General features: G+C 42.0%; 1 protein-coding gene across 3 annotated transcripts in view; it reads left to right on the forward strand.

The window, feature by feature from the left end:
* The first annotated feature begins 1430 nt into the window (after positions 1-1430).
* Positions 1431-18597, forward strand: part of CDK8 (cyclin dependent kinase 8) — a 165688-nt gene continuing 148521 nt past the window's right edge. For 2 of the 3 annotated variants that reach the window (XM_056109897.1, XM_056109898.1), the window contains exon 1: positions 1431-2237. In XM_056109897.1, coding sequence (XP_055965872.1) covers positions 2110-2237 — 128 coding nt within the window. In that variant the 5' untranslated portion in view covers positions 1431-2109. The remainder of the gene's footprint in view (positions 2238-18597) is intronic. The other variant, XM_056109896.1, reaches the window with a different exon arrangement.

Here is an 18597-nt window from a genome sequence, read left to right on the forward strand (position 1 = left end):
GATGCAAGGGCTTATAAAACAGTACCATAGTGGAGTATATGAAATGAATTTGTTAAATGAAATATTAAATTAATATTAAGTGACAAGGAAACCCCAGATAATTGAGTTGAGCATCTTGAGCCCTCTCAAACTTGTGAAATGGATTTTGGTAGAGGGAGTTATAACAAAGAGATAAGTAAAAACAAAAACAAAAACAAAAAAACCTTTCTTCTGCACTTCAAAAGAAACAGTGACCAAAATACAGAGAGAACCCACAGATTGGGAAAGAATAGACACTAGTAGAATTGTACAAGAAAAAAACCTCCAATCCCATCAAAAAATGAGGAGAGAAAATAAACAGAAGCTCCCCCCCCCCACCACCACCAAATAAAAATTGCCAAAAGGCACATGAAAAAATGCTCCACATCCCTGGGCACCAGGGAGATGCAAATCAAAACAACAATGAGATACCATCTCACACTACAGAGAGTGGCACACATTCAAAAGAAGAAAGCAACCAGTACTGGTGTGGATGTGAGGAAAAAGGGACGCTCTTTCACTGTTGGTGGGAATGCTGACTGGTTCCAGCCTTTCTGGAAAACAATATGGTCAGTCCTTCAAAAACTAGAAATTGGGCTTTCATATGACCCCACAATACAACTTCTGGGAATATATCCTGAGGTTGCAAAAAAGCATAGTAGAATTGACATCTGTACCTATATGCTCATTGCAGCACTGTTCTCAATAGCCAAAATCTGGAAACAATCCAGGGGCCCTACAATAGATGACTGGTTAAAGAAACTTTGGTATATGAACACAATGGAATACTATGCAAATAGCGACACTTAATTATGCTCCCTCTCAATAGATCAGACAGGTTTGCACTATTTTGGAGTGGGCAGGTCCCCACCCCACAAAAGTAAATAATTATTTTTATTGGTGGTTATAATGTGTGTCAGTACTGATGTCATAAGTTTGTGAACAAGAACACACCAAAGAATAGTGAGCTGTTTACAAAGGTAAAGACTTTTGCAATAATAATATCCTTTAAAATCTAGAGGTCGGCAGTAGCATGAAACCATCCTGATAACTCCGTCACACGTACTTCCTGCGGTTTAAGCTTATGGCCCAAATCAGATTTCCTGAAAAAAAAAAAGAAAAAAGAAAAAATTACTATTATATTTTTGCACCTTCAGTGATTGAAACGCAACCTGACATTGGACTACGAATCCCATCCAGCACCGCTCTCCAAATTGCCACGGCGAGGGGTGGAGTCGGAAGAGGAGGCGGCTGGAGGATTCTGGGCATTGTAGTCTGGGCGTCCGGTCGCTGTCGGGCCGGTCCACGTGGTGCATTTGGCGGCAGCTTCGGGCCGTGGCTCCGCGACTCCCTCCGCGTGGTCCCCGGGGTGCGAGCGCGGGTGGGAGCGAGGCGCGGCGGCGGAGCGGGCCGGGCCGCGGGCCGGAGGCCGGCCGAGCCTTCGCGACGTTTTTGCGACAGCCGCGGCCGTGTTCCGCGCGTGCCCTCCCTCCCTCGTCTCTCTGAGGAGGTACCGGCTGTTGTGCGGCGCTGCCTTTCTGAGGGAGTGCGTATGGGAGAGCGGGCGAGCGAGCGAGCGAGAGAGAGCGAGAGAGAGGGGGGAGAGCGAGCGAGCGAGCGAGCGAGTGAGTGTGTGTGAGCGCGCGTGTGAGGGCGAGGCTGAGGCGAGAGTGCGCGTGTGAGACGAGCCGAGCGCGCTGCGGCCACCCCGCCGCTCCCCGCAGCGGGCGCAGCACGCGCGGCCGGAGGGGAGCAGGCTCGCCGGCGCCCCGGGAGCCCGTGGGGACAAGGGCAGAGACCGGCGCTCCCCGCCCCCGCCGCGTCCCTCGGCTGCGCCGCGCCCGGGGGAGCCTCCCCTCCCCCGCGCCGCCGCCGCCGCCGCCGCCGGCCTCTGCCCCGCTGCCCCCCTGGATGTCCCCGGCGCTCTCGCGGGGCCTCGTCCAGCCGCTGCCGCCTCAATCGCGCCGGCGCTGCGGCCGCCGGGCGTAGAGCGCGCGGCTTCCCGGGGGCTGCGGCTGCCGGTACCTCCCCGGCTCCCCCCCGCGACCCCCGGCCCCCCGGCCCAGCTCCCCGGCCTCGGAGGCGGTGACAATGGACTATGACTTTAAAGTGAAGCTGAGCAGCGAGCGGGAGCGGGTCGAGGACCTGTTTGAATACGAGGGCTGCAAAGTTGGCCGCGGCACTTATGGGCACGTCTACAAAGCCAAGAGGAAAGATGGGTGAGTGTCGGGGCTGCGTCGCCGGCAGGGGAGTGTCCCCGGGGTGCGGGCTGGGGGGCCGCACCCGCGAGGCCCCAGGCACGCAGGTGGCCGCGGCCGAGAGCTGGGGGGGCGGGGGGGCGGGCGGCCCGCCCGGCGGGGGCCGCGGCTCCCACTTCCTCGGCGCCCCGCTTGGGTCCCCGCCGGCCGGCCGGCTTTCGGGGAGGAAGTGGGGTTCGGGGCTCCGCCGCCGCGTCCGACTTCGGTGGCCGCTGGGTCCGCGGGAGCGTCTGCGCCCTGGCCGGAGCCGGCCGCTTTCGGGACTCGGTGATTTGGGGGTGGGGGCGAGGCTGTGTGTGTGTGTGTGTGTGTGTGTGTGTGTGTTTCAGTGGGGGGGAGGGGGTGTAGGGGTGGGTGTCGCTGGATTAGGCTGAGCCACGGGGATTGAGTGGGTGAGGGTGGACGCTGCCCCTGGATTGACGTCCAAGCAGCCTGGAGAGGGCAAGCTCCGCTTTGCGACGCTGCCCCTCCAGTAGTTTGGGGCTTGATTGCTCAACCGGGTTGGGTTTTAATTTAAGGGGAAAGGAAGCAGCCGGGGAAGATGGGGTTCCGAAGAGTTTCTGTTAGTGGTCATTTTGCTGCAGGAATTGTAGCAGCTGCGATTTCGCGGTCCCTGGGCCGTGAGTTTTGCATAGAACAATGGGGGTTTGGTGCAGGGTGGGTGGTGGTGGTGGGGGAAAGGCTAGTGACAAATCGGGGCTGTGGGGGGATCTTGTTCAAGCTCTTAATCTCCCCCCGCACCCCAATTTGGCAGCTGGCAATGAACTTTTAATCATCTCTCTGCTTTAAATATTCGTCCCTAGAAATAACTTAATTAAGTCTAGGACTGGTAATGCTCCCAATGTAGTTTCTGAAAACCCGCAAGTGGAAAGTGTTTGTTTCTTCCTTTGTCAGGACCTGAAGGTCTTGTAATATTGACAAAAGAGAAGGCAAGTCTTAGTTGGGGAGAAAATATGTTTTATTAACTCCTTGTTGTCCCCGTCTTGTAACTGCAGATGCTGTCGCGAGGGCTTTTTGGCACTAGAAATTTGCTGGAAAGAGAATGTCAAAGCTTCTTATATAATCTGTAGTTTTTTGTTTTTTTTTTTTTAGATTGTGTTTTACTTGGACACTGTTCTTAGTTTGGGTAGCTGCAATCTTAATGTTAAAAGGAGTCGCTTTTTTCTCAGTGATGTAGGAGGATATGTTCAGAACTGTATTAGCCCTGAAAAAAAATGAAACCATTCATAAAGCTGGAGTTGGGGGGGGAAGCCATATTTATAAATATTTTAGTATTCTCAGCATTGGAAAAGGAAGTGTGTATTTAGCATTTGTCTTAGGTTGAGATATCTTTCTAAAATAACTTAAAATGGATTAGAAAAGGAAAGAAGTCGGTCATTCTGAATTATCGGAATGTGCATTTCAGTGCTTATATACAACAACAGTAAAGCAGAGAGCAAGCTATCTGTAAAACTACGTATTTGAAAACTTGATATTCTGGTTGTTGCATCTATTTAAAAGTACTTTTTATTGGAATGGGTAGTCTGGTGGTATTTGAGAAATTATTATCTGGAGATACTGTTACCATTGTTTAATGGTATTTTTCATTGAAGTGTGACTTTATGCCATATTAAAAAAATTCTCCTTGTTAACTTTCCTTGCAGTGTATTTGAAAAGCCTTTAAACCGTCTCTCACCCCCCAATATTATGTAAGTTGGGATATATTCATAAAATCCCTAGACCCACAAGAATGAGACCTTGTAATACATTTGACTAGTCTGTCATCTCATAAAATTCTGATAACTATAAATTATTATTAAATATGACAGTAGCCATGTCTGTTTTCACAGTACTACTTTAAGCTAATATGCAAATTTTATTAACTTTGGTTTTTTTCCTCTTATTAAAGAATGATAATGATATTGACAAGAGGTACTTTTAGCTATATTTATATCTGATTTTCAGTTAGTAACTTTAGAATCATGCAATCGAAAAATAGTTTAATTGTATAGTATTTGAGCATATTTTTAGTCATTTGTGATGGCCTAAAAGTAGCATTGCATTTTTGTAAAAAAATGCCAACATTTTAATTATAATATTTGGGCCTCATCTTCATTTCCACCATTTTTTGGTGGCATCTTTTTACCTTTAATGATCTTTATGCAAACAACTTTTTTTTTTTTAAATGTAGCACATGTCGGGAGAGTTTAACATTACCTATTCTAGAGGAAATATTTTTTGGTTTGACCTTTTTTCCCTAATATAATCTCACTCTGGTAAGCTATAATATTTGTATTTATGAGGTTCTTTTGATCTTATGTTAGTGAAATGTAATTTAATACATTTTAGCCCTGGTAAAATAAAATTTGTATCTCTTTATTCTTTTATATAAAGATGATGATCAGATAATTTGTTCCTAGTATTGATTTGCTTTCAAATTGAAATGATATATTTTGCAATGGAAATTTCAGGGCATTCTAGGTTCTCAGTAACACCTTAACACTAAAATGAAACAGATCTTTAAACATACTATGAAATGAATGTATGCAAATGTTGCATCCTTTCAACTGTCATTGGTCATCATAATAGAAAATAGACTAGAGGAATTACTGTCTTAATTCCTTCTAAGAAATAAAATAGCTTGGAAGGTCATTTTTTTACTCAATAAATTAGTAATACTATATTGCTTATGTTCTACACCTATGATCGACTTAGTATTTAAAGGAATATGGGGGAGGAGGGAATACTTTTTTAAAGCATGATTATAGTGTTAATTTCAGATTCTTAGAGTGAAGATATAAATGCACAATAAATCTTGGAAATAATTTGCTCTCACAGACACCATAAATGAGATGGTGTTCTTTTGTGTCTCAACACCAAAAGGGTGCTCAGTGGGAAGCTGGGGAATTTGTTTTCTTTCAGAATCAATTCCATATCTGTTTTGTAGAATTTAGGCGACAAACTCATTGTGTTTGAAAGAATGAAAAGCCTGAGAAAACAGAGAATAATTTTTTTTTTTAATTTTAAATTCTCATTGTAGCTATTTTGGGCATTTATAGAATGTAAAGATTAACCTGATACTAGAGTTTGATCTCCAAAAAAGAAATAAAGTGTTCTTGAGGTTCAAACCTTCAGTGCTCTATGGTCAAAAGAATAGATAATAGATAATTACGGGAGAGAGTAGAGGAATAGAGAAAGGGAGAGAGGGGGAAAAGGGGAGAGAATTAATATACAGAGAATTTTCATTGGCACTCTTGTAGAACAGTCAAAGTTAAGTGATCATGTATTGAGTAAGCACTAGATTCTGAATATTTATCAACAATCTCAAAGTCAGTTCTGTGACTGAGTTGGTTTTTTTTTTTGTTTTTTTTTTTTTGCTTTTGGGGTCGTATCTCGCAATGCTTATGGGTTACTCCTGGCTCGGAATCAGGAATTACTCCTGGCGGTGCTCAGGGGACCATATGGGATGCTGGGAATCGAACCCGGGTTGGCCACGTGCAAGGCAAACGCCCTACCCGCTGTGCTATTGCTCCAGCCCCTGTGACTGAGTTTTATAGGTGAGAAAATGGAGACTTAAAAAGCAAGTTTTGTCTATGCTTATGTAATTGAATTTCTGAACTGGGGGCCAGAGAGATATAGTACAGCAGGTAAGGCATTTGTCTTGCATGCTGCCAACCCTGGTTCAATCCCTGGCACCCTGTATGGTTCCTGGAGCAGCAAGGAATGATCCCTTAGAGCAGAGTCGGTGTTCTGAGCACCACTGGATGTAGCTTAGAAAACAACAAAAATTTCAGAACTGGGATTAAAGGATTACATGCAAGTTTCTTTTTTCTGAACCCATGTTCTTAACTATGTATTATACAGTTAATATATTAAATATAGACATGGACAAGGACAGCAGGTTTTTAGTGGACTAGTCACAAAAGCATGAGTGAATGCCCCATCATAAGTCTAGTCTTTTCCATTAATGGGTATACTTAATACATTTCTGATTAGTCCTGTTTATAGGATCAGACCTATTCTAAAAGTTCTTCATCTGGTGTAAAGAACACAATTTGGGGACACTGGATGCTTGAATTTGTTTGCAGGCTGTCTCTGATTGCCTTTGATGTTCAAGTTATTTGTCCTTTCTAGTCCTTAGTTTTCTTATTTGTAAGATTAGGCGATTTGAATTGTTATATTTGAGATTTTTCTAATATTGAAATTTGAGCTAGTAAAATTGTGAATGTAAAATGTAATACTTTTGCAAGACGGTATGTAACCACTAAAACAAAAGTTTTATTTATTTTTTTGGATTGAGAGTTCATACCTTCTGGTGCTCAGGGGCTGTTTCTTGCTTGACATTTGGGAAGTTACTCCTGATGGTAGGTTTTTTTTTTTTTTAAAACTCTTTCTTTCTTTTGGGCCACACCTGGCTCTGCACTCAGAAATCACTCCTGGTGGTACAGGGGAGGTTGGGGGGTGGGGATGGGGAACCATAGGGGATGTGACGGGTAGATCGAGAGTTGCTCTGCTATCAATCAGGCCTCTGCTGGTGGTGTTTAGAGAAGCTGGTTGTGCAGGAATGGAACCTGCCTTAAACATGTAAGACGTGTGTGTTTCAGTGGGTTGAGCTATTTCCTTGGACCCAAAAGTTTTATCTTAGACAATGGTGCATGTCGTATTTCTTACTCTTTTGCTTTATTGTGTATTGTCATCAACTGCTAGAAGTTACTTAACTCCCAAAGATGTTAACAGCTTCTTTACCTAATATGTCCTGTTTACCTTAGCATTCTTTCATACTTTTCTCTTAAGGTGTTGGGATGTAGAAGAGAAGGAGTGACTGTTCCTACCCCCATGACCATTCATCTAGTGACTAGCGCAAGAGCCTTTTCTGATTTAATGTACAATGAGCTTTTTAAATTTAGTTTTAATTTGTGACTACAATTAGAGCTTAGTTGAGTCCTTTTATGTTCCCAGAAAAATGCAATGGCTGTTCCGAATTTTACAGAGGACTTTTATATATGTTTAGTTTGATTTAAATATCTCCTAGATGTTAGAAATGTCAGATTAAACATGTACTGATGAATACGAAGGTGGGGGGCTGGTTCCATAGTACAGTACCTAGGGCGTTTGTCTTGCACGCAGCCAACCTGAACTGTGTTCGATCCCCCACATCCCATATGGTCGCCAGAGCACCCCCCAGGAGTTATTCCTGAGTGCAGAGCCAAGAGTAGCCCCTGTTCATTTGCCGGGTGTGACCCAAAAACCAAAAAAAAAAAAAAAAAAAAAACGCCAAAAAACAAAAAAAAACAAACAGAAAAACAAAAACCCACCAGAAAAAAAAACCCCAAGCAAACAAACATGTACTAATCCCCATCACTGGGGATTTGAACAGCGAGGTGACCTGGGAAAGGTACTCTTTGGTCAGTTCTTGGCCAATCTGACTAGTGGTTCAGTGCAGTGACCTGAGGATGTGGTGATGTTTGGGTCCTGAGTGCCTGGAATTACTCTAATTACCCATCAGTGAGTGCTGTGGGAAGGACCTCTGGAATTGTACCTAGACCACCTAGTACCAACTCAGATGACCATATGCCAGGCATCTAGCCCAGTTCTAACCTAGGCACATGCTGGGTCTGAGTCTTAATCATTGTACTATCCCCTGATTCCTCTTTGTGGAATTTTTAATGCTCAACAAATATTCCTTGTAATTTAAAAAAGTATGATAGAAATGGACAAGGAGCATATTTAATATGCTTTCATCTACTCGGAGTTAAATTTATTAGCTAAATAGATTAGCTATTCAGTACATTCAGACCCGCTGTTTACTTTGGGACTAGTTAATTTGATTATTACTTGTATTGGCTTCCCCCCCCCCTCAGTAATTAAGTCTAATGATTTATTCATTCAGTGAATATTTTTTTAGATCCTTCTATGTTATAAGCACTGCACAAGGCATTAGAATGCAAAACTGAATAAAATTGTTCTTTAGAAGAGCAGGTATAATGAAAAACAATGTTAAACTGTAGTTACTCAATATGGGATAATACTTGTAGTTTTTGGGTCACACTCAGTGGTGCTTGTGGGAGGGGTCTTTTCGACTGTTCAGGGACCAAGGAGTGCCAGGGATTGAGCCTGGGCCTTCTGCATAAAAAGCATGAGTTCAGGGGGCTATAACCATAGCTCAGCGGGTAGGGCATTTGCCTTGCACACAGCTGACCCAAGTTTGATTCCCAGCATTCCATATGGTCCCCTGAGCACCACCAGGAATAATTCCTGAGTGCAGAGCGAGGAGTAACCCCTGTGCATTGCCGGGTGTGACCCAAAAAGCAAAAAAAAAAAAAAAAAAAAAACCAAAAAGCAAAAAAACCAAAAAATTGAAGTCAGTAGTTCATTAGTCTATTGTTCAGGCCACTGGATATGTTAAACAAGATTCCATTGGAATACAGAGAATAGACACTGCTTAGAGTTTTCAGGATATAATATTGTTTGACTCTTCATCATAAAAGGCATTTCAAGATGGAAGCTTTTTATTATGTTTTTACAGATCCCAGCAAATTTTATGCACTTGACTTTCTTTATCCATTTGCCCTTCCCAGCAGTTTTGAGCTCCTGGTCTTTGTTTAATGCTATGTATATGCACGACAAATGTTCTGCTGACCCCTTGGACATGATGAGGACACTCATTGCTATTTAACTATGAGGATAAATTTATCAGCAAACACTGAACACCTTAATTTTCTTTGTGGCAGTCTTACATCACAGAAATGTTGGTGAATCAGAATGCAGGTAGCCTCAGAAATTCAGCTAAGTGATCTCTCTTGTTTGGAAAATTGTCATAGTAGAGCTCTATTTTCGTTAAGACACTCCTTTTTTTGCTTGGTTGTAAATAGTATACTTCATTGTCTTTTTTTAAAAAAATAATTTTTATTAAAAAACACCGTGATAGGGGCTGGAGTGATAGCACAGTGGGTAAGGCAGTTGCCTTGCACGCAGCCAACATGGCCAACACAGGTTTGATTCCCAGCATCCCATGTGGTCCCCCGAGCACCGCCAGGAGCAATTCCTGAGTGCATGAGCCAGGAGTAACCCCTGAGCATTGCTGGGTGTGACCCAAAAAGCAAACAAAACAAAACAAAACACCGTGATTAACACAAAGCTATTCATTATATAGTTGTTTCAGGCTTCTAGTGTTCCAACACAACCAGTGTGACCTTTTCTCCACCAATAGCCTCAGTTTCCCTCCCAATCCCAGTCAACCTCCTTAGACACAGAACAAATTTACTTTATATTGCTTATTCCAATAAAACTTTAACAACTGGCAAATAAAATAATCAGAAAATAAATCACTAAGAGCCTGTAAATGATTACTATATGAAATAAGAAAATTAAAACCATTTAATATGGTATACTAAAATGCCTATTCATATACACATGTATTTTTATATGCACATTTCCAAATCTGGAATCTAAAATATACTACATTAAATTTTATTTAAACTTAGATAACCTTATGGTAATAATCATGTGTCACCTCTCATTAATAAAACTTCTAAAACAATTCTGTGTTGATATATTTTGGAATTTACATGGAATAGGTAAGTAAGGTCTACCTAAATTTTCCCCTTTGCCCTTTATATAAACACTGTGGTTTAGAAAGCTGTTCTGATGATTTGTTACAGGCATTCAGTACTCCAACACCAATCCCACCACCATTACACCTTCCTTTCATCATTGTCTCCAATTTTCCCAACCATCCCTTAAGCCTACCTCCATAGCTGGCCCTCAATAATTTATTTTATATTGCTTGTTATCAATAATTTGCTAACAGAATGATGAAAAGATGTTTCCTTAGAAGAAAGCTAGTGAAAATTGTTCTAACTTACCATGGAGTCATCATGTCTAGTAAGAGATTACAAAGATGTTACAGATTAAGCCATTTTGTTTTTTCAATCAAGATTAGTTGCCTTCTTTTTAAAAAAATTTTTACTAATTGAATATTCATGAGATAGACAACTACAAAGCTGTACATGGTTGGCTTTCAGTCATACAATGATCCAACACCCATCCCTCCACCAGTCTACATTTCCCATCACCAGTAGTCCCCAGTTTCCTTCCCACTTCCTCTCTCCTCTCTATGTCAGGCACTTTTCATTTTTCTCTTTCTCCTTTTGTAGCTTTTTTAACTGGGTGGCAGCCTTGAGTGTGGATGTGACTGCCGAGGCTTCTGGAAGTACAGGGAGGTGGGAGAAGGTAGCCCATCCCGACTGTTGAGGAAGTCTGGCTATTTCAATCACAAAACTCTCATATCCTAATTTTCATCAGATTATATCTCGGTGAGGTCCATCCTCACATGGTGGAGTCTCGCTGGGGGCTTGTCCATGATTTTGGGTTGTGGAAGCAAGTGGCTGCTTGGGTAACCAGCCAACAGGCTGAACTACCCAGTTTTGATTTATCCCTGTCTGTTAAGCCTTGTGCAGGTCTGAGATTAATTGTGGCTTTTGATCTCTTTCAAGATTTATTTATGGGCCTCTGTAGCAAGACTGGTAGAAGAGCTTACATGGTGGTGCTGGAGTTGGTCTTGTGGGTAATTGCCAGCGCTTCCGGGAGTGTAGGGAAGTGGGGGTGCTGGAAATGGGGTGCTGGAAATGGAACCTGAGTTAACTGAGTGTGAGATTAAGGCTCTTGATAGTAGATTCTTCTTTTTCTTCACTGCCATAAAGAGTAGGGAGCCAACAGTTTTTGTGCTGCTGAAATGGTGGTGGTAACAGATTGGAAGAGCAAATTATTCTGTTGGGACTCTCATGTGTGAAGAGATTTACTATACATAGGTGACTCCTAACTTCAATTGGAAAATTAGAAATAAAGGCAGATTAGAAGTATTGTGAGCCATGTGCAAGCCTACTTACATTCTCAAAAATTATTTTTCTGTGCTCAGAATTTGCAAGCATTTGAAGTGTGTGATCCATGTGTAAGCTGGGGACTACATATGACCATTCATTGTTAATAAATTCATACTCTCTGTGGCTGTGGTTATTATTTTTGGGTCTCCCAAGCAGTACTTAGGGGGTTAATAATAGTTATACATGACTAACTAGGTCAGTGGTACACCAGGTCTGAGAATTGGGTGCTTCTTGAACTAGTGGTCTCTGGACCACCAAGACTACCTTGGGAGTGCTCAGGGGGCTTCAGGTCTATACCTGGTATCTTTGGGAGAGAGAGTAGGGGAGAGGTGGGATGGGAGGATAAAGATTAAACCAGAGGTGACAGAAGAACAGTGATGGATTGTGGGCACTTTTATGGTGGTGGGGTACAGTACTTTGCACATTAATACCATAAAGTTTTAACATTTTTGTAACCATGTCACCTAAATTATAATTTTGTGTTTTATTTGGTTATAACCAGCTGTGCTCAGGGCTCACTCCTGGCTCTGAGCTCAGGGATCACTCCTGGTGGTACCAGGGGACCATATGGGGTGCTGGGAATTGAACCTGAGTTAGCTGAGTGCAAAGCAAGCACCCTACCTGTTATACTTTCCAGCCTCCAGTATTAATCAAAATTAATTTACTTTTATTTACTTTTCCTCCATTTTGTTGTTTCAGATATTGTGATGCGGGGCATTGTACAGACACATTTTCACATTTTTTAGCTGTGTCTGTATCAGGGTCACACATGGTGTGGTGCTAGCACATTTGATGTTCACTGAAGTTTGTACCCATTAGTTGCAGTGCTTCTAAATGCTCGCTGGGACTCATATTCTTTGAGGCTCATGTTATCATTGTGGTTGTCACTAGGGGTCTCTATAGTGTATGTATATATGCATTTGCGAGAGGTTTTCTTTCTTGGCTGTGGTAGAGTGAATGGTTGCTGGAGGTTGCATCTCTTTTTGTAGCGCTATGTACAACGTGTGTTGTGGTTTGAAATCTCTGGAGCCTTGAGGATCATAGACAGAGAGCTCCTGGGCTCTGAGACAAGAGCTGCCTGGATTGTGCTGAGGGAATGTGGGACACTGGGGATTTACACTCAAAACTACACATTTGTAAGGCAGCCTCTAAACCCTTTCCTTATTTCCTAAAGGCCCTACTGGTAATGATACATACAGATGTACAGATATATGTATGTATATATATTTATATGGTTTTTTTGTCTCTTTTTTTCTCTTGTTACCCACCTTGAGATAGTTCTTGATGTCACTAAGAAGTGAATTTTGCCTGTTATTTTGACATTGATGCCTAAAGACTGTTTAATATCATGATACTCAAGATTCTGTAGTGTGGTTATTATCACTTACATCCTATAGTAGAATGCTCTTATTGATGGAGTTACGGCATATGCTCTAGATGTGTTAAGACAAGAAACAAATGCTGAGAACCCTCTTTTAAAATTTGTAATGTGTTACATACCATGAATTTTTCTCTTTTGCAAATGTTCATTCTATTAGTTTTTAGTATAGCCATAAGGCTGGGCAATCACCATCACTCCTTAATTCTAGAACATTTTTATTGCTACAAAAATGGAATACCATGGCATTAGCAGTGCCTCTAAATCCCCCTGGTCCTATCTACTGTCAACCATTAATATGTTTTTTGCCTTTATTGATTTGCCTATTCTGGACATCTTATCTAAATGCAATTATAGGCTATTTAGCCTTTTATGGTTTGTCTTTTTAAAAAAAAAATGTAAAGGACTTAATGTAGTCCCATTTGTTTATCTTTGCTTCCACTTGCTTGGTCAGTGGTGTTTCATCCTTGAAGATACCTTTAGGTTCAATGTCATATTGGGGTCTGCCCATATTTTTCTCCGTGTACCTTACGGATTCAGGTCTGATACTGAGTTCTTTAATCCATTTTGATTTGACTTTTGTGCCTAGCATTAGAAAGAGGTCTGAGTTCATTATTTTGTGTCTTGCCTGGTTTTCCTAGCACAACTTGTTGAAGAGGTTGACCAAGAATCAAAGACTTCCCATGGAATGGGAAAAACAATTTACTCAATACCCATCTGATAAGGGGTTAATACTCAAGATATATAAAGCACTGGTAGAACTTTACGAGAAAGAAACATCCGACCCCATTTCCTTAAAGAAATACAAATGGCAAAAAGACACATGAAAAAATACTGTACATCGATAATCATCAGGGAAATGCAAACCAAAACAACAATGAGATATCTCACACCACAGAGACTGGCATATATCCAAAAAAAAAAAAAAATCCAAGATCAATCAGTGCTGGCATGGATGTGGGGAGAAAAGTACTTTTCTCCATTGTTGGTGGGAATGCTGACTGGTTCAGCCTTTTTGGAAAACAATAATGGGTATTCCTCAAGAAGCTTCCATATAACCCAGCAATATAATTTTTGGAAATAGACCCTGGGGCCCCAAAAATACAATGTAGAAAAGCCATCTGTACTTCTTTGTTCATCACGGCAATGTTCACAATTATCAGAATCTGGAAATAACTCTAGTGACCAGGAACAGATGACTGGATAAAGAAACTATGTTTCATCTACACAATGGAATATTATGCAGCTGTTAGGAAAAATGAAGTCATGAAATTCCTGTATAAATAAATGGATGGACATGGAAAGTATAATGCTAAATGAAATGAGTCAGAAGGAGAGGAACAGACATAGAATGATTAGACTCATTTATGGGATATATAAAAACATAGTATGAGACTAACACCCAAGGACAGTGGAAACAAGGGCCAGGAGGAATGTCCACAGTTGGAATCTTGCCACAAGTGGTGGTTAGAGGCAGGGCAGCTGGAATAGAGAAGAGACCATTATGGCAAAGATAGTTGGAAACAATCACTCTTGACAAGAACTGAGTGCAGAAAGTAGGTAAAGGGACAACTGTGATAATGTTTCAGCAACTGTCTTGCAAACCAGAATGCCTCAGAGAGGGGAGAGAGGGAGAGGGAGCCGTGGGAGAGAGGGCAGTGTAGGGTGGGAGGGGGGGGAAGAGGGAGAGAGGGGAGAGGGGAGAGGAGAGAGAGAGAGAACCTGCCATAGAGATAAGCTGGGAGGAGGGGGGCAGGAGGGACATTAGGGCAAGTAGTGGTGGGAAATATACACTGGTGAAGGGATCAGTGATGGAACTTTGTATGACAAACCCAATGATGAACATTTTCATAGCGGTGTATCTCACAATGATTCAGTTTTAAAAACATTAAAAAGTAAGGAAGAGGGGGGAAAAATGAAATAGTTACAATGAAAGTTAAAAAAAAATTAAGGGACCAGAGCTATAGGATAGTGGGTAGGGCGCTTGCCTTGCTAACCTGGGTTCCATCCCTGGCATCCCATATGGTCCTCTGATCACCTCCAGTAGTAGTAATTCCTGAGTGCAGAACCAGGAGTGACATCTGAGCACTGTCAGGTGTGCCCCTCCCCGCCCCCACCCAAGGGGGAAATAAACACAGTTAATGAGTAGATCTTATGGCAATCTTGTTTACCTTTTTTAGAAACTGCCAAATTTTCCAGAGCAGATGCTGACCATTTTGTGATCATTGTTGCTTTGTTTTGGTTTTGTGCCATTCCTGCCTGTGCTTAGGACTTATTTTAGACTCTATGATAAGGGATCACTCCTGGTGAGGCTTTGGGGAACCAGATGGGCTTGCCACAGATAAAACCTGGGTTGGCTGCGTGCAACCAACCTGTACTATCTCTGTCCTCTGCAGAACCCCTTTTTAAAATTTTGTTTTGTTTTTGGAACCGGCTGTGTTCAGTGGTTACTCCTGGCTCTGCTCTTAGGAATTTTTCCTGGCAGGGAAATTTTTCCTTGGAGGACCATATGGGATGCCAGGGATCAAACCCTGGTTGGCTGCATGTAAGGCAAACAGTCTACTATTGCTCTGGCCTTGTCTGCAGACCACTTTTAACGGTGTGTACTTTGATTTCTATATCTATCAGATCTGACTTATCTACATTATTTCTAGAACTGTCTTCACAACTGTGTTTATCACATTTACAGTCTACTTACATTCTAAAATTAGATGAATACAAAACCACTTCTCCACCAAGTCAGATCCATTGTGAACTTTTTTTAGCTAGCACTTTTCTGTGCTGAAAATGTCCCCCCTCAGATGAAATAGTTCAAATGATAGATTAAGAAATCCTAATTACTTATCTTCATGTACAACCGTAGTAATCCCTCTTCACTCATCACCCTGTAAAACATAGTCTTTCATAGATTTCTTCTGTATCTGCTTCATGGTATCTGTATCTGCTTCATGGTATGTGTGGTTAATGTTTCTATGTCCTTTGGGTCTTTCTGGTGAGTGTTTTATGGGTTAGATATTACAGATTTTCTTGAGGGCAGTGATTGCTTTCCCCTCAGTTCCTGGCTTGTTGCCAAATGTTGACAGATACTTAATATTTTAAAAAATATTCTGTGTGTTTGAATTTTATTATTGAAAGTCTTCCTTTTGTACTTGTTAAACTGAAAACATGAACATGTTTAGGAGACTAGAAAAGCAGTGCCTTGTGAGATAATTTGAGAATCAAAGTTAGATGAGCTGGCTATATTGATATCACAAAACTGGACAAAATCTAAAACTAAAAGCAGGGACAAACTTATAGTATACTGAACCAAACCGCCCATGCATTTTCAAATTCAGACATTACAAAGAATTTCGTAGTTTCTAAAAGTTAACTTGTAAATGAATCAATTTAAATGGCAGTCAAACTTGTATTTCTGAAATGAAGGAAACTATAAAACTCTGAAGTGGGTTAATAATGAATTTAGTTAAAACTTCCTGGTTGTTTCACATTTGAAGTTTACCTCTGTAACCCTAGTTAAAAAAACTATTTAGACAAACTACTCCTGGTAATTTGGTTACTCATCTCCTTAGAAAAGCTATTTAAGATTTGTAACTTCATTATAGCCCAATACTCTTAACAAATAATGTAAATCTACTCTTGGTATTATATATACTTGAGTTTTATCTGGACAGTGGAAGGAATTAAAAATAGAACTTTATGATTATTGGTATTGTGTTTATATTGTGGGGGGATACAGGATGTAGGCATTGAAACATTTTAATTTTATTATTTTAAAATAGGGACCCTTCAGTGGACACCAGGGGCTGTGATTTCTTGTGGCAGTACTTGAGTTGGTATGTGGCCCTCACAGGTGGGTGCTTGTGCCCTACCGTCCAGTGTTGCACTAAGATGCCTGTGGTGCTTGGGGCCAGCAAGGCTATGCTTGGGGGTGTTGGGATCAAAATTGGGACCTTGTGCGAAGTAGGTATGTACTCTACACTTGAACTATTGTAGGTATGTACTCTACACTTGAACTTGGCCTCAAACATTACTATTATTAATTATTATTATATTTTTCGTGCCACACCTAGCTTTGCTCAGCTTACTCCTGGCTCTGCACTCATTCAGGAATCACTCCTGGTGAGAGTTAGAGGACGGTATGAAATTCTGGGGATAGAAATGGGATCTGAATGCAAGGAAGGAACCGCAACACTTGTACTATTTGGCCCATTTTGATAATGGTTTAGGTTTTATGGAAAACCAATAAATCATGAAAAAATTTAAGCTCATGTCGCAGATACATTTAGAAATTTTTTGTTTTGTTTTAGCCATACCTGTTGGTGTTCAGGGATCACTCCTGTTTTCAGTAGAGAATCTTAGGGAACATTGCGTTAGGAATCAAGTTGAAGCTTGCAGTGTGACACAGGTGTCTTATTCCCTGTATGTATTCTCTTGTCCCTAAAAGTAAAGGCCCTCCCGTTGATCATCGATTTGCTCGAGCGGGCCCAGTAACGTCTCCATTGGAGACTTTTGTTGTTACTGTGTCTGGCATATCGAATACTCTCGGTAGCTTGCCGGGCTCTCCGAGAGGGGCGGAGGAATCGAACTCGGGTCCCTAAAAACTTTTTTTCAAGTATGTGATCCCTCATAGTGCATTTAACTTGTAACTCATTTTGCATAAATTAAGTTTATATATAATTCCTAAGAAAAAGTCTGTCTCAAAAAGTAATACAGGTCTGTAGCTTGCTTGCTTTCTTATTTTTTTTTTATTTTAGCTTTTTGGGCCACTTCTGGCAATGCACAGGGGTTACTCCTGGCTCTGCACTCAGGAATTACTCCTGGCCATGCTCAGGGGACCATATGGGATGCTGGGAATCGAACCCGGGTCAGCCGCGTGCAAGGCAAACGCCTTACCCGCTGTGCTATCGTTCCAGTCCCAGTAGTTTCTTTTCTTTATATTTGGGCCTCTCAAGAGGCCTGGGGGTACATCCAGTGGTTCTTGACTAACTGGGCAAGTGGTTCCATGCAAGGGCTGAAGAAACAGTGTTGGTTGGGCCTCGGGGTACCTCTCCAGAGCCGTTCTGTTGGTGCTACGGGGTGTCCAGTGCTGCACCCAGCCGTGCTCAGGGGACCTTATGGTGGCAGGATTGACCTTAGGTCAGGTATTAAAGCCTTGATGCCTGTAATGTCTCGTGAACCCCTTTTACTTTTACGCCCAGCCCCCACCACGCCCCCATCCCTTCATTGTTGTTGTTGTAACTGGGAGTTGCACACATATCTGGTTTGGGGCTCACATATATGTAGCTGTGGTGCTGGTAATGGGGGGTGGGGTGGGGTCACAGGTTAAAGTTGTAGTGCTTGAGCACTTGGTAGTGGTGTTCCCCAGGGTTTGCACTCCTTTAGCTGCTTGCATGTGTTGGTGAGCACTCTTGTGTTAAGGCACAAGAGGTTTGGTTGTGGTGCTCACCAAGGGTCAGTCTTGGCAGAGTCTGTCCTTCCTGACCCTGATACTCATACTTCTTTTTGTTTGTAGGGCTCATCAAGGGCCAGGCCCCTTTTGTGTGGTGTTTAGCTAGCAGAACTACCAGGATTAAGCAGAGCTTTTCAGATTGTGCCTTGCATATGTGGGTCTCCAGGGATTGAATTTATGCTCTTATGTTTGCTAGCCTGGAGCTCTAAACCCCTCCAATATTCCTTTGGGCCAGTATTTTTTTTTCTTTTTCTTCATCTTTGAGCCCCTTTCTTCTCCTTTTCCTCCCCTCACATATGTAAAGCAAGTGCTATACAGCTAACTTATATCCGTAATTCTGTAATTTGTTTCTTATGAGAGTTAATATTGATGTTTCTTTTATTTTTTTATTTTTATTTATTTTTTGCTTTTTGGGTCACACCCGGCGACGCTCAGTGGTTACTCCTGGCTTTGGACTCAGGAATTACTCCTGGCGGTGCTCAGGGGACCATATGGGATGCTGGGAATCGAACCTGGGTCGGCTGTGTGCAAGGCAAACGCCCTACCCGCCCTACCCGCTGTGCTATCATTCCAGCCTCATTGATGTTTCTTTTAAAGGTAAAACTAGATTGTTTAAATATTTAACATTTCATT

Source organism: Sorex fumeus, unplaced genomic scaffold (genome assembly GCF_029834395.1).
Source record: "Sorex fumeus unplaced genomic scaffold, SorFum_2.1 ptg000008l, whole genome shotgun sequence".
NCBI classification, from domain to species: Eukaryota; Metazoa; Chordata; class Mammalia; order Eulipotyphla; family Soricidae; genus Sorex; species Sorex fumeus.